Source organism: Eptatretus burgeri, chromosome 2, assembly GCF_056783735.1.
Source record: "Eptatretus burgeri isolate ZD-2024b chromosome 2, Ebu_testis_v1, whole genome shotgun sequence".
Taxonomy (NCBI): Eukaryota; Metazoa; Chordata; class Myxini; order Myxiniformes; family Myxinidae; genus Eptatretus; species Eptatretus burgeri.
In genome coordinates, this window is record NC_140962.1 from 157759895 (window position 1) to 157776619 (window position 16725).

At 40.7% G+C, this 16725-nt stretch overlaps 3 protein-coding genes across 5 annotated transcripts in view; 1 reads left to right on the plus strand and 2 right to left on the minus strand.

Annotated features, from left to right (window-relative positions):
* The window catches only part of LOC147033686 (NACHT, LRR and PYD domains-containing protein 12-like), a 143868-nt gene that overhangs the window by 60993 nt on the left and 66150 nt on the right, over positions 1-16725 (plus strand). For 2 of the 3 annotated variants that reach the window (XM_085871805.1, XM_085871807.1), the window contains exons 8-11: positions 1112-1192; positions 5010-5093; positions 9888-9968; positions 10425-10508. In XM_085871805.1, the coding sequence (XP_085727931.1) occupies positions 1112-1192; positions 5010-5093; positions 9888-9968; positions 10425-10508 (330 nt within the window). The remainder of the gene's footprint in view (positions 1-1111; positions 1193-5009; positions 5094-9887; positions 9969-10424; positions 10509-16725) is intronic. The other variant, XM_085871806.1, reaches the window with a different exon arrangement.
* On the minus strand, positions 14907-15557 carry LOC147033687 (uncharacterized). The gene has a single exon (XM_085871824.1). It carries the CDS (start codon positions 15555-15557, stop codon positions 14907-14909), a length of 651 nt encoding a protein of 216 aa, XP_085727950.1.
* LOC147033688 (uncharacterized) lies at positions 15945-16562 on the minus strand. The gene has a single exon (XM_085871825.1). The coding sequence runs from the start codon at positions 16560-16562 to the stop codon at positions 15945-15947; it is 618 nt and encodes a 205-aa protein (XP_085727951.1).

Genomic DNA, 16725 nt, shown 5'->3' on the forward strand with positions numbered 1-16725 from the left:
TCTGTTGCTGCATATATTGCAGCTCAAGATCACTCTGTTGCTGTGCATAATTTAACATAAAGACCCATGGTGCAAAACATGAACAAACATTTTACATTCAAACTTGGTTACATCATTCTGCTCTTCCCTCTGCCTGCCTCCCCTGCTTCACATGTTGCTCAGCTTGATGCCATGGAAACTAAAACTTTTAAGATCAATGGAATCTCCAGTGATGAAGATGAGTCTATGGGTCTATCACTTCACCATCGCAGACAGGTTGGTGGTCTTTCTGTCTTCCACCACCTCCTTTCTGGTCTTGCAAGCTCCGCTTTTTCCATGGTTTGCCCACCACCCCCCCACCCCAAGGTTTCTGCGGGATTCACGTAGTACACCATCAACCCCTCCTGGTGAAACTAAACTACCTAAATGCAGGATGACTGCTCACTTCCACTCATTTGTTTCTCTTTTTTTTCCCACCTGTGGAACCAACTTTCTCATCCTCTTCAATGTCATTCTTCCCTCCAGTTATTTAAGAGAACTGTTCACCACCATCTTAGAACGACCCCAATCCCAAACCATGATCTTTTCTACCCTTGTCAACCACACCCAACCCCCCCCCCGACTTCCAATTTTCCAGTTTTCCCTTCTCAGAGTTTTCTTCTGCATGGTATCCATCTTGTCCATCCTATGTATCATCTGTGTCCATCATGTCCACCCCATGCATGTGTTTTTTGCGCCCTGTTTTTGTCTGTGATGTCCTGATCCTATCAGAGTCTTAGCTCTTCGATGAGCCTCGACTATATTGATGGAAAAAAAGGAAAAATTCACAATCAGTCAGTGGAACTCACCCCTCTGATCCCCCTCAACTCTCTAACCTCAACCCCCGATTAAATATAACTCAAACCTGTTCATTGAGGGGTTTATTTATATATTTCTTCTTTGTACAACCTGTTTCTACGATCCTGGGACGATGTCTCATGGAAACAAAGTTTGTACTATTATCAGTCACGTGACCTTCAACCTGTTCATTTTCAGTTATTCAATTACCTGGAACAAAAAAACCTTCTAATAGATGTCGTTTATCCACAACTTTCCATTGATGGTTCTTTGTTTCACTTTTATCTCTTCACAGGTTAGGGTATTGTAACCTGAGCGCCAAGTCTGGGCCTATCCTGGGGAAACTGAACAACATTAACAACCTGGAGGAATTTGAGTGAGTCCTAAACTGTTATTGACGTTTTTGTTCTTCTTCTTGTCTTTCACTGAACATGGATTTCTGAATTCCAATCAGTGTTTATAAATAAACTCCATTTTAAATTCAATTAGTTCAAGATTTTATGGAAACTATTCATACACTTCCTATGTTCACGTAATTATATAATTGCTTAAGGCCCGGTCACACCTTGATGTTTTAGCCAACGTATGCCGATTTTTGAATTTTTTTTTCTAAAACGCTGGCACACGTTGAATACGTTATGGGTAAGTTTTGATAACATTGAGAGCACGCTGAAAAACACTGCCATACGTCGTTGTACGCTGGCTTTAAACGTTGTACTTTTTGGTTGTCCTCAAATTTTTTCATGCTTGAAATTTCACGACGTATGCCGGCATATGACTCACACGTTCCGCTACGCTGGCCACAAGTTGTATGCACGGTCTGCGATCGTTGACAGACGTCAACACATGCTACTTGTAAGTTAATCATAAGTTGAGACACGCCGAGGTAATGTTTAGCATACCCGAAACTTATTTCTAACCTATGATTAACGTGTTGTTGGCACGTTACGCGATCGTTGCCACACATCGACAGACGCTACTTTTAAGTTACTCATAGGCTGAAAGACGTCGGTATAATGGATCGTCCTTGCGTCAGCGTCCACGGCCACTGCCAGGACACTTATTTGCAGCATTCTTCAAAATTTTCTTCGGCATGACGAGGATGTTCACACTTCGATGTCTAGCTTGGCTATGATTCCAATTGTCCATCGGCAGCGTCTATTTAAAGTAGTCGAGTTTGAGCGTTTTAACACGTTCAGAAGAAACGCTTGAAATTTCAAAACCTCAGCGTCAAAAAACAAAGGCGAGTGACAGCAATTTAAATCGTTCATTGTAAACAATGAAAATAACTGAGTGGTACCGTTTAAAAGTCGTTGAGTGTAAAAAAAATCCAATTGTTGAGCGCAAGCGTCTACTTTCAATAGTGGGGTTTGAGCGATTTAGCACGTTCAATAGAAACGATTAAAATTTCCGAGTGCCAGTGTCAAAAAACAAAGGCGAGTGACAGCAATTTAAATTGTTCATTGTAAGCAATGAAAATATCTGAGTGGTACCGTTTAAAAGTCGTTGAGTGAAAAAAAAAATCCAATTGTTGAGCACAAGCGTCTACTTTCAATAGTGGAGATGCAGCCATTTAAATCGTTGAATGGCAGCCTATGAATAGCAAACCCCAAGTCACTGGCAAAGATAAACTGCCGCATGATATGGATAAGTTAGGCTATCGTTGGGCATAGTTTGTGAACGCCGGCTTCACGATAATTATTCGTTGGTATATCCTATCTATAAGTAATCAAAGCGCTCTATGCACATTGTTAGTTCATTGTGCATTTGTCCAACCCGTTATGAATAGACCTAAATCGTAAAAACAAGCTATAGCTCATTGTTGAAAAAGCCCCATAAAAAATTAGCCGCGAAGAACTTCGAACAATGGTGCAAAGATGTCTCCTACCCGTGGACACGCGGACGCAAGGAGGATCCATCATAACCCACACCCTCCCCCTCACACTCACCTACTACTGCCAACATGTACAAACTACTACTAAATACTGATACTGATACTGTTACTGCTGACATGGATATCGACTCAAAAAGGACTCAAACACTGTTGGGTTCCCCTTTTATGAGCAGCATTTTTATATACCAATTCCCAAAACCGCTGGGAACACGTCTTTATATGGCAGTTGTAAGCTAGAAACAAGTTAATTTATTTTTTTTGTCGACCGTAAGACGTCATTGGAATACGTCTACATACGTCGACGTGTGTTGGGACTACGTAAAGAATTGGTTCAAAGCACGTCAAACATAAGTTAGAAATAAGTTTCGTGTAAAAAAGACATTACCGCGACGTATTTCGACTTATGAGTAGCTTATAAGTAGCCTTTGTGGACGTGTGTAAGCGTCCACATATCGTGTGTAAAACTTATCCCCATCGCATGCGGAACGTGTGTCATACGCCGAGTACGTCGTAAAATTTTGAACATGTTTAAAATTTCTTGACGTACTCTACTTACTACGACGTATGATAGCGTACTTTAGCGTTCTACTCACGTATACCAAACTTGCTCATACCGTATTTGACGTGCCCCAACGTTTTAGACACATTTTTCTTAGGTCGGCATACGCTGGCAAGATCGCCAAGGTGTGACCGCGATGTTGTCACTTCCATTTCTACGGCAGTTATGATTCGAATCATTGTGCGTCAGCCTTTTAATAGGCTACGTCACGACATCGTCGGCGATGCGTGCAACGCGCTATGCCTAAGTTAGACTATCGTTGGGCATCGGTTGTGTAGGCCGACAACAGGTTCAGCATTCGTTGGTATAAGTTATCTATAACACAACGAAACGTTCTGTGTCCATTACTAATATGTTATGCATAAGACCAAGTCGCTATGAATACGTCCGAATCTTAAAAAAAAAACATCAAAAGTTCAACGTAAGCCAGCGTTTTAGATACATTTTAATACGTTGCCATCGCTGGCTAAAACGTCAAGGTGTGACCGGGCCTTTAAAGAGAGGGACTGCGTTATAATCCTATAATTATATAATTATTTATGTCGAGAGACTGGGATATAATCCTGTAATTAAGTAATTATTTATGGGGAGGGGCTGAGTTATAATCCAATTATTATATCATATTTGTTTATGGAGATGGACGGACTGGGTTATAATCCTGCAACTACATAATTGTTTATTGAGAGAGATTGGGTAATAATCCCATAATAAAATAATTGTTTTTGGAGAGGGACTGGGTTACAACCCCATAATTATATAATTGTTTCTGGTGATGGATTGGGTCATAATCCCATAATTGTTGATGGAGAAGGACTGGGTTATAATCCCACAATTATATAATTATTTATGGAGAGATATTGGGATATATTCCCATAATTATATAATTGTTTATGGAAAGGGACTGGATTATAATCCCGTAATTATATTATTGTTTATGGAGATGGACTGGGTTATAATCTCATAATTCTATAATTGTTTATGGAGAGGTACTGGGTTATAATCCCACAATTATATAATTATTTATGGAGAGAGATTGGGATTTACTCCCATAATTATATAATTGTTTATGGAGTGGGACTGGGTTATAATCCCATAATTCTATAATTGTTTATGTTTAGGGACTGGGTTATAATTCCTTAATTATATAATTGTTTATGGAGAGGGACTGGGTTACAATCCCATAATTATATAATTATTTATGGACAGGGACTGAGTAATAATCCCAGATTTATATAATTGTTTATTGAGAGATATTGGGATATATTCCCATAATTATATAATTGTTTCTGGAGAGGGACTTGGTTATAATCACATAATTCTATAATTGTTTATGGAGAGGGACTTGGTTTTAATCACATAATTCTATCATTGTTTATGGAGAGGGACTGGGAAATAATCACATAATTCTATAAATGTTTATGGAGAGCGACTTGGTTATAATCCTGCAATTATGTAATTATTTATGGAGAGATATTGGGATATACTCCCATAATTATATAATTGTTTATGGAGAGGGACTGGATTATAATCCCATAATTATATAATTGTTTATGGAGAGGGACTGGGTTATAATCTCATAATTGTTTATGGAGAGGGACTGGGTTATAATCCCATCATTGTATGGTATTTATGTGATTTACAAACAAAATTATTTAAATGGTGAAAGTATTCCCAAGGTTCTCCATATTGTTCATGGTGTGATAACCTTGGGGTTTTTCTCTTTCCCTCCTTTACCATCAGTTTGAGTTCGAATCCCATTGGCGATGGAGGACTGGAGGGGTTGATGGAAGGTCTGAAATCACAAACAAAGTTACGAACCCTCGGGTGAGTGGGAAGGGGATTTGTTTTGGGAAACAAAAACAGTGACGTCATTTTCCCTGATTGTGTCCCCGAGGTTCTCCAGGTGAACCTTGACCTCCATTATTATGCTTTGGTTAAACTTTGTACTTCACTTGTGTTCAGAGAGGGGAATGGAAGGGACAGCTGGTTCTGTGTGGAGAATCATTGGGGTGAATGAAGAGGGAATGAGGAATAATGATTGATACACCACTCATATGAATGATAAACGGCTTCACTTAAATAATTCCAAACATTCAACATTTCATTCTCTTGTTGTGAAGGTTCGTAAATGCAAAAGGAACGAAGAATGTCCTCTGAGATAATGTGATCGACATGTTTGTGGACCTTGGTAAATGAAGGTAAAAGTGAAGAGTGAAGTTTTAACGTTGAAGAAGAAGAAGAAAACATCAAGGTGAACCTGAACTCTCAAATTCACGTTTGTGGATCAGTTTGAGTTCATACCCTGAATGATCCATTCGCACCATTTGAACACCTTGTTGTGATTCTTGTTTGGGGTCGATTTTTGAAATGTTCACCTACTGGTCCGACAGCTGCCAGATCACGACCACATTGGTGACTTGATTCCACCCACCATGCCATCGAGACGGAATGGTGTGGCTGTCATCTTGGTTTTATGGAAGGCCTAACACATTAGGCCTGTAGTTAGGCCTTTTCCGTTTCTACAATGTTAGGTTTTGTTTGTATCAGATTTTCATTGGTTGAGTGTTAATCACAATGACGGACCCCGAGCAATCTTATCATATGTCGAATAAAAACGATTAGTAAGGTTTAATCAAGCCTGTTTGCGCCTCCCTAAAAAAGTAGCATGACGTAATTTTTGAACGGCACCTGTACGGGGGTTAAAATCCGTGAGCATGTGATGAATCAGTTCGTTAATTTTTTAATATCGCATTAAATGTGAGTTTTCCCAATGGCGCTTTTCATTTTTTAAGAGCTCTGAATGCGTGTTTCCCAATCGGATCGTACTGTATATATATTTTTTGAGACCAATCACTCATACTTAATGGCGAAGTCTCGTACCCTGAATGACCAGACAAGTTTTTATGAACAAAATTTTGAGAGAGAAGAGAAGAACAGAAGGAAAAGACACACACACACACACACACACACACACACACACACACACACACACACACACACACACACACACACACACACACACACACACACACACACACACACAAAAACACACAAACACACAAACACACAAACACACAAACACACAAACACACAAACACACAAACACACAAACACACAAACACACAAACACACAAACACACAAACACACAAACACACAAACACACAAACACACAAACACACAAACACACAAACACACAAACACACAAACACACAAACACACACAAACACACAAACACACAAACACACAAACACACACAAACACACAAACACACAAACACACACTAAAACTGAGGTCGCAGATATAAAGTAAATCCTCTGTTCAGAATCACTGTGAATCTTATCGATCTCATTTTATTCATTCACATTGGAACACAGGACAAAAATTGCTCTTTCTAATCTTATTCATTGACTTGGCAACATGGGACAAACACGGCTCTATGTAAACTTATTCATTCACATGGGGACACAGGACAGACATGAGATTGTATCAAACCTTATTCATTCACATGGGAACAGTGGAACTAACGGCCAAGGACAACAACGCTTAATTTTGGTGAAGATCAGAATCCGGATCCAGATCTGAAAAGTGTTTTTTTAAGTGATTCATCACCATTGAGAAACAGGGCTGAAAACGATATTGCATACTATCTCAAAAAGTTGTGACCGGATTCAAATGAAACTTGGTGGACATGTTGGGTGTGTGATGAGGAATAATTGATTCGATTTTGGTTTACATCCGAATCTGGATCCAGATCTGGAAATCTTTCCAGTGATTCTTCAGCATTGAGAGAAAGGGCCAAAAATGATACATAGCACAATATCTCAAAAGGTTATTGATGGATTCCGCAGAAACTTTATGGACAGCTTGGGTGTGTGACAAGGATGAATTGATTCAGTTTTGGTGAAGCTCAAATCTGGATCTGGATTCGAGAATTTTTCAAGTGATTCTTCACCTTTGAGAGATGGGACCAAAAATTATGTGTAGCATGATATCTCAAAAAGTTGTGGATGAGTTGTGCCAAAACGAAGTGGATGAGTTTGTGAGGTTACAAGTCGCAAGCACAAGCCGATTCGATTTTGGTTAACATACGGATTCAGATCCGACCTATCAGTGGGATACAAAATGTAAACTGTTCAGTCTTGCGGATGTATGCATCTACCGAGTGCCGTTCCTTTTTGCCAAATGTCACTCCATGAGTGATTTTTCATTTGTTTCTTTGTCTTTGTTTTTTTATTTCTTTTTTTTTTCCACACAGAATGTCTGTATCGTTTTTCTCTACAACCGATGTCGGGTTGACACTAAATTTTCACCCGTGGAGCGACTACTCATGTAAATTGTTCCAATGACAATTATGATGTCGTAGGTTAGGTGGTGTGACAGCCATATTGGAAAAAAGTAATATCTGTATCTCCAAAACTGCACCAAGGAAGAAATTGATACGTGGCAAGTGGCAAGTTCTCCTCATGGGGAATTATTATAATTTTTATGATGGCATAGGTTCTTTTGTTATGACATCATCACTGCATATGAAGAATGCTACATCTGATCAGTATGAACATTTTTGAGAGTCATCCAGGCATAAATTTGTCAACAGAAAAAAAGATTATGACATCATCAGTCATGTGCTTCAGCAGCCAAATATAAAAAAAAACCTTCAAAAATCTTCTCTGAAACGGCTGAATAGATCGAGGGAAAACTTTACAGGTATGACCGCCTATCCATGAGGAACAAAACGGTCCCACCTATGATGTCATTGATCAGATGGGTTGGCAGCTATATTTAATTTTCCCTAAAACCTTTAAAAATCTTCTCCGGAATGGCTGGACTGATCGATGGGGAAACTTCACAGACATGTTCCCCAAGTCTTGGGGATGCCAGGGTGTTCATGAATAATTGATAGGTCACATGATCTGGCAGCCAAATTGGATTGAGCTAAAATCTTTAAAAAATTCTTTCTCTTGAACCACTTCATTGATCGACGTGAAACTTCAAAATTATGATCTCGTAGGGATGCAGAATTATTATTTTTTTGGGACACATGTTCTGCCTGGCAGAATTTTTTTTTTGTTTCATCTGGGTTCGTGTGTATATATATATATATATATATATATATATATATATATATATATATATATATATATATATATATATATATATATATATATATATATATATATATATATATATATATATATGTATATATGTATATATGTATATATATATATATATATGTATATATATATATATGTATATATATATATATGTATATATGTATATATGTATATATATATATATATACATATATATATATATATATATATATATATATATATATATATATATATATATATATATATATGTATATATATGTATATATATGTATATATATGTATATATATGTATATATATATATATATATATATATATATATATATATAATTTTTGGATTAGGTTCACTTGGCTGTTCCTGGATGGGTTTGGGGGTAGAGGAGTCGCAGCTGAGACCCGAATCCTATCCAGGTTCCTTCTGATGACCCCAATGCAGGACTGTACATATTCGGTCTTCCATTTGATTTGAATTTAATTTATTTTATTCTTGTTCTGAATAAAATTGAATAATAATATACGTCACGTTTAGAGTCAGGTGGCCGATTAAAGCGGGACGTCTTGGTATCCGGTCATTACTGCCAGAGATAATGAAGTGGCAGTTCCAGTTCTGTCTATTATTAATTACGTATCACATCAGTATCCAAACACCACACAAAATTCACAAAACCACACAAAAAACACACAAAATACACGACACATAAACTACACAAAATAAATTTCACAAAACACACCACACGAACTTCACACAACATAAACTACACAAAACACACTCGATAAAAGTACACAAACACAACACAAAATACACTCGACAAAACAAGTCTTGGAGAGGGTCTGCAATCTCCGATTGCTCTTTCTTGTTGTTATTTGGAACAATCTTTAAAGCGATTTCACTGGATTAGTCTCTTGCTTCCGGGGAGTAGCTTTCTTGTGAATGGTCTGGGGTCCTTACTTGAGGCTCTTCTTGATTTTGTCAAGACCCAGCAGATGGAATTTGAGGCCTTCGAAGACCCAGCTATTAAACTGTATGGTCATGACGAGTACAATTCAGTCCAGAGTCGTGTCCTTATGCTTAACCACCACTTTAACAATGGGTATGATGAAGACCATGTGCTGTCTCCCAAGGAGAAATGAAACACCGAGGTGTTCCTGGTCATCATTGATCAGCCAATCAGTGCTCTGAAACACCATCTCAAATAAAACAAGGAATCAACCACAAGTTTGGATTCTTGTTTTGGAATATCCAGTTTTCTACTTCACTGTCATCTTCAACAAAACTTCAAACCTCAAAAAATACAAACAAAGATGGCAGAACTAACCCTACCCCCCATTTAAACCCAACCCCCCTCGCCCCACCCACTCCCTGTGTTAATACCGCCAACCTTTTCATTTTCATGTTATATAATTATTTCTTCACCTGGAACAAATAACCTTCTAATATAACTCGTTTATCCATAACTTTCCACTGTTTTTTCTTTGTTTCACTCCTTGGAGATTTTATCTCTTCACAGGTTAGGGTATTGTAACCTGAGCACCAGGTCTGGGCCGATCCTGAGGGACCTGAAGAACATCAACAACTTGGAGGAACTTCAGTGAGTACTAAACTGTTATTGAGGTTTTTGTTCTTCTTCTTCTCTTCCACTGGACACGGATTTGTGAATTCCCATCACAATATTTATAAACTCCATTTTTAACACAATTAGTTCAACATTTCACGGAAACAAATCCAACACTTCCTGTGTTCATATAATTATATAATTGTTTATGGAGAGGGACTGGGTTATAATCCCATAATTATATAATTGTTTTTGGAGAGGGACTGGGCTAAAATCCCATAATTATATCATTGTTTATGGAGAGGGACTGGATTATGATCCCATAATTATATAATTGTTTATGTAGAGGTACTGTTATAATCCCATCATTACATGGTGTTAATATGATTTATTTACATAACTATTTAAATGGTGAAAGTATTCCCAAGGTTCTCCATGTTGTTAACAGAATGATAACCTCAGGGTTTTTCTTTTTCCCTTCTTTACCATCAGTTTGAGTTCGAATCCCATTGGTGATAGGGGACTGGAGGGGTTGATGGAAGCTCTGAAATCCCAAACAAAGTTGCGAACCCTCAGGTTAGTGGGAAGGGGATTTGTTTTGGGAAATATAGTCATAGTGACATCATAATCCCGTGATTGTGTACCTGACGTTGTCCAGGTGAGCCTTGATCTCCATTATTAACCATTGGTTGAAATTTATATTTTACTTGTGGGAATGGGGGGTACCACCAGTCTGATGTAGGGTATCATTGGGATGAATGAAGAAGTAATGACGAACGATTAATGATATACTAGTTCATATGAAGGATAAATTATTCACATAAATCATTCTGAACATTCATATTTCATTCTCTTGAGGTGGAGGGAATGTAATGTGAAAAGGAACGAGGAATCTTAACTCAGATCAGGTGATCGATATGTTTGTATATCATGGTAAATGAGTGTTAAAGTGAAGAGAGAAGTTATAACAGTGAAGAAGATGAATACATCAGGGTGCACCAGAACTCTCAATGTGACGTTTGTGGATGAGTTTGGGCTCAAATTATGAATGATCCATTTACACCATTTGAACACCACTGTTGGATCTGTGGTGTCAAACTCAGGTGATCGTACCACATGGTGCATCTGTAGAGAGGGCAGGAGGAGGAACGAGAGGATTTTGTGGGAATTGATCTTCGTTTAAAAACGAGGAAACTTTGAATGAAGAGAACGTTTGGACCATCATGTCTGTGTCACACCCTCAACGTTTTATGAATTCTCTGAACATGATCATTCCGATTCAAGTCATTAAATTGTTATTGTTAGGTTTCTCATTATTTATTAACTTTAATATATTTTATTATTTAAATAAGATCCATTTTTCCCCAGTGTTTGTAATGGCAGTGGAGAAATTATTAAAACCTCATTATCTATTCTTGGAAATTGTTTCCTGAGAAACCAAAAGTGTATTTAATGTAAAAGACAATAAAAGATCCTGAACATGAGAGGACATTCTCCGTGGTGCACACCCTTCTCCATGATGTGAGTGTGGATCCACATCGGACCCAAAGTGTTTCCAAACATTGCAAATGTTCCGATTTGTTTGGATCATCCAGATGTTGAACGGCACGTCCGGTTCCCACCCGAGTGATCATCGTTCCCGATTCTCCTCTTGTGTGTATAAAAGATAAAATCCCCGGAAATTATCAAATTGTGCAAACATAAAAGCACAACAATAAGAGGGAGCAGGGGTTGCTGAATTGCAATAGCAGAGAGAAAGGGATTTTTTGATTGGACTTGATGAGGGATGATAATCAAGGAAAGTGCTGCAGAGATCCTGGTGCTTGATGAGGGGTGATGATAATCATGGAAAGTGCTGCGGAGATCCTGGTATTTGATGAGGGGTGATGATAATCAAGGAAAGTGCTGCAGAGATCCTGGTGCTTGATGAGGGTGATAATGATCAAGGAAAGTGCTGCGGAGATCCTGGTATTTGATGAGGGGTGATGATAATCAAGGAAAGTGCTGCGGAGATCCTGGTATTTGATGAGGGGTGATGATAATCAAGGAAAGTGCTGCGGAGATCCTGGTGCTTGATGAGGGTGATAATGATCAAGGAAAGTGCTGCACAGAACCTGTTCTGGTGCATCGGCTTCGATGTCCATTGGCACACAAAATTACCTGGCTTGCCCATTGTCTTGGATCGCTCATCTGCATTTTTTTCATTTATTTATATCTTCATTTATTTATTTTCATTTTCGGATGTTTTCCGAGGATTCTCTGATTTTTTTTTTTCCTGGTGTACCACCTTTGATGTCCATTAGCGCATAACATTTCAGCTTTCTAAGTCACACAGAAGGTAACGATGTTTAATATCAGTCAGTGGTTAGAAAGAGCTTTAAATATTTGCATATTCTTTATCTAGCATTTATTCACTTTCTTTACAAACGCCGCACTCAAACCCATTCCCACCAACACCCAACTGTCACTCTGCTCTACCATCACACGATCCACCAACGCACTTACCATTTCGCTATCATCCCTTTTCTATCAGCCATAACCACCATGCCTGCTTCAAACACAAACACTTTATTCCTTATCATTCACATTGCACCATCGAAGCTGGCCATTCCAGCACCTGCTCACGACTCAGACACCTGCTTGCTATTGACCAGACAATGCCACCTCACCACGAAGTCACGAACACAACTAATTCAACCGCCTTGCTATGCCTCACGACCAACCACAACCACATCACTCAGGCCTTGTTCCTTTCAACCACCATGCTGCATTCTACGCCCGCTACTCCAACCTGGTTCAATCATCAACCAAGCCTCGCTTTGGAAAGATCACGACTTCAACTGTCCACTTCATTGTTCCTCCCTGTTCGTGACAACTGCCCCACCCATCAAGCCTGCTGTTGGTACCTTTGCTGGGCATTTGTGCGACAAATGGGGAGTGCTGCACCCCCCCCCCCATTTGTCGATGAGGAGTTAACCCAGATGATAGAGATGATATGCGTGGCCTGTCCAGAACATAAATGGGGCCATTTCTCGAACTGCAAGCTCGGAGGTAGTGTGACGTCATGCTGGTCAAGCTCAGGACCGGGCCAACTGGCGCACTGCACTCAAAGCGCAGAAGGCGGAGCATGACCCACACAAGTCGTCTTGCTCCCTGTAGCCAGGGTGGGGAGTTAACGCTGACCCCGGATGGTGGGGAGTGAGCACTGACCTGCACCAAACTTCACCCTCCAGAGCTGCTTTAAAAGCATGGAATGCTCAATGTTCTGGTCAATGCTCAATGCTAACAGCTTTTTCTACTTTCTCTGATTCATCTCCTTCAGACACACAAGAGTGATCAGCAAGGGCAAGCAAAGAGCCCGACCAACAATTATTTTAAGAGTAAACCATTGACACGCACACTGCCCATTCTTCCTCAAAGGGAACCACACTTACACCTCTTCACCACGTACAGAGACACTCATCAGTTCCCACTTTCCTTCCCTTACATTCCCCACACAAGTCTGTGCCGGGTGAGAGAGGCCACCAATACATCTCACTCTCTCACTCTCTCACTCTCTCACTCTCTCACTCTCTCACTCTCTCACTCTCTCACTCTCTCACTCTCTCACTCTCTCACTCTCTCACTCTCTCACTCTCTCACTCTCACACTCTCACACTCTCACACTCTCACACTCTCACACTCTCACACTCTCACACTCTCACACTCTCACACTCTCACACTCTCACACTCTCACACTCTCACACTCTCACACTCTCACACTCTCACACTCTCACACTCTCACACTCTCACACTCTCACACTCTCACACTCTCACACTCTCACACTCTCACACTCTCACACTCTCACACTCTCACACTCTCACTCACTCTCACTCACTCTCACTCTCACTCACTCTCACACTCTCTCACTCTCACACTCACTCTCTCTCACACTCTCTCTCACTCTCTCACTCTCTCACTCTCTCACACTCTCACACTCTCACACTCTCACACTCTCACACTCTCACTCTCTCACACTCTCACTCTCACTCTCACTCTCACTCTCACTCTCACTCTCACTCTCACTCTCACTCTCACTCTCACTCTCACTCTCACTCTCACTCTCACTCTCACTCTCACTCTCACTCTCACTCTCACTCTCACTCTCACTCTCACTCTCACTCTCACTCTCACTCTCACTCTCACTCTCACTCTCTTACTCCATGGGACAAGGCCAGAAATTCCACTTGTCGGTACCGTCTCAGGTAACCAATCCTAGTTATGCTTTTTGAATTGGTATATATATATATATATATATATATATATATATATATATATATATATATATATATATATATATATATATATATATATACACACACATATCATATTTTGATGTGATAACCATTGCAGACTGGCAGCTAATTGGTAGTTTTCATCTCTGGAATGTACCAACCCTCCGCATAATGAAAGCGAAAAGGCAAACTCAGAAACATTCACTAATGAGGCAATTGCTGTTTCCACATGGGGTTAGAATGAAGTGCAAACCGCAAATACATGTCTGAAATGCTTTATTTATACCATCCGAATAATCCTTTCTGTCATTCCTGAAGGCAGAATTTGTTATATGGCAGAATGGGCCAAACAATAGGGCATATCAAAATGTTGCTGATTCGTGATTTTCAGTACATTTTAATTTATAATATTGTCATACAAGTTCCCTGGGTAGTGCTACTGATCCGCAGTCGCCTACAACATGCACATGTTGTATGAGGAAAACATTTATGAACATTTTACAAGTTTTTACCACAGTTTAAGGAATTGCCCTTCCCCTACCTTCGTTCCAACAAGCGTCCAAAATGTGAAATTTACGGATAACCCAAATTTCACCACGCCACTGTGCCATGTTTATGTACTATGTTTTACTCATGCATATTTGTAGCCATGAATGTCCTTGTGATTGTGCTAAAACATTCACACCATGGATCAGTAGTCTAGTCTTCATCAGAGTCCTCGAGGTGTACAACCTCTTCCTCGACATCAGCGGGCTGGTTGCTGCAGGTTCGCAACTTGCACATGTCAGTGCACTTCAGGCTATTGGCAAGGCACGTGCAGTCTGGGAGTTTGCACGACCGTCCGCACTTGCAGGAAAGCAGTTGCAACACTGCATCCGGTGCTGGGGAACCCTGCATCCACTCGATGGCCAGCTTCCCGTCATCATCAGTGGTCCATCCACAACCCTTGGGACTTGGAACATAGGGTTGGCATTGCAGACAGCACCTCCAAATAGCAGCCTGGTAGTTTGCACGGAGGACGTGCATGAAGAGGCAGTCTTCACATGGTGGAAGCTGACTGGACTCTATCTCTCCCCGTCTGGCACAGAAGAGTTGATATCGGAGTTCATTGACTTTTGTGATGTTGGTAGACGGCACGTACATGTGGCAGGTGACCTCTTGCAGCTTCTGAAAGAGCTCGGTGGATACTTCCCATGAATGACCGAGCTGACTGAAGGCCTCTTGGTAGGTTTTATCCGACTTCATTTGCTTCAAGGCGCCCATCTTTCCCCGGCCTGCAAAGGCACTGACTGTATCACAACCGGAGAACACGTGCAGTCCAACCAGGGCATCACAGACACTGTCTCCCATCGATCAAGCAAGCTTGTCAATGTTGAGGAACCGTGTGCGGGTTTGCATACCACACTTCTGATACACGGGACATGGGATGTCCTTATTGAAGACAAGACACAGCACGAGGACATCTGTATCTTCGGCAGTGATCACCACAGCCTTGTACCCAGCCTCTGCTGCATGCAGAGCATGCAGAAGCATTCGGGTGTCTGCTTCCTCCTGCGTGGACTTCAGCTCTGTCACTTCCTCCCAGTGCTCCTTGGTGAGCTTGTAGCAGACCTCCTCGCAGGTTACATAGAGCAACTTTTCCTTCAGTTTCTCCCTGCTTTTTGGTTCTTTCCACTCCTCTACCAGGAACTTGATTAGACTCGCCTTGTTGGAAGAGCTGCAGAGCAGTTTCCTCCACTACTGAATGTTGTGGCCCGGTGCGATGCTTCTGAACTGGATTGCTGTGCTTGCACCTCTGTTGCATCTCTCTGCGTCTTTGATGGACGTCTCTCGGTAAACATCGAAGACAACATCAATGCGTTTAATCTGGGCTCCATCATGAAGAGCCGTTGACAGTATCGCTTCAGCCAGCTGTGAAAACGTCTTGTCATTCCCTTTCATCTTCTGTACCAGGCTCATGCCATCAATGACAGTTGCTGATGGCTCTGCAATAACTTCAGCAGGAGAAACACTCTTTTCCAGCTCTCTGGCAAGGGTTGCTTTGTTCGTCTTCCGCAGAGATCCATCGCCATTAGCAATTGACCATGGCAAGGGCCCCAGGGGGTGCGCCAAGACATATCTCATGTACAGATAACAACTCTGAGCAATGAGGATTATGTGCCCAAATAGGTTCCTTTCAGCCTTGAGAACAATTTCTTTGGCCTGCACTTTGCTGGTTGGTTTCTTCTGGATGTGGGTGAATGTTTTCAAGTTCCTTTTTGTCATCTTGTCATTGAACTGTGCAGTTGGTGGAGATGTCTCCAGGCGTTTCTTCTTGAAATCCTGGTATGCCTCCTCTCCTACCATGCGAGCCATGAGGAGGTCATTGGCAACATCAGGAGGAGTCACAGTAGTGGTCGACAAGCTGACAATCTGTTCTCCATGAGATTCACCAAGGATTGGATGACAGCCTCATCCCTCTGGATCCTAGGTAACTGCAGATCTGGATGGTTAAGCTGGGAGTGACTTAGACCTACCA

What these genes read in the sequence shown, in the direction of transcription:
- LOC147033687 (XM_085871824.1), bottom strand. Translation starts at nt 15,557, where the DNA reads ATGGGAGACAGTGTCTGTGATGCCCTGGTTGGACTGCACGTGTTCTCC.
- LOC147033688 (XM_085871825.1), bottom strand. Translation starts at nt 16,562, where the DNA reads ATGGCTCGCATGGTAGGAGAGGAGGCATACCAGGATTTCAAGAAGAAA.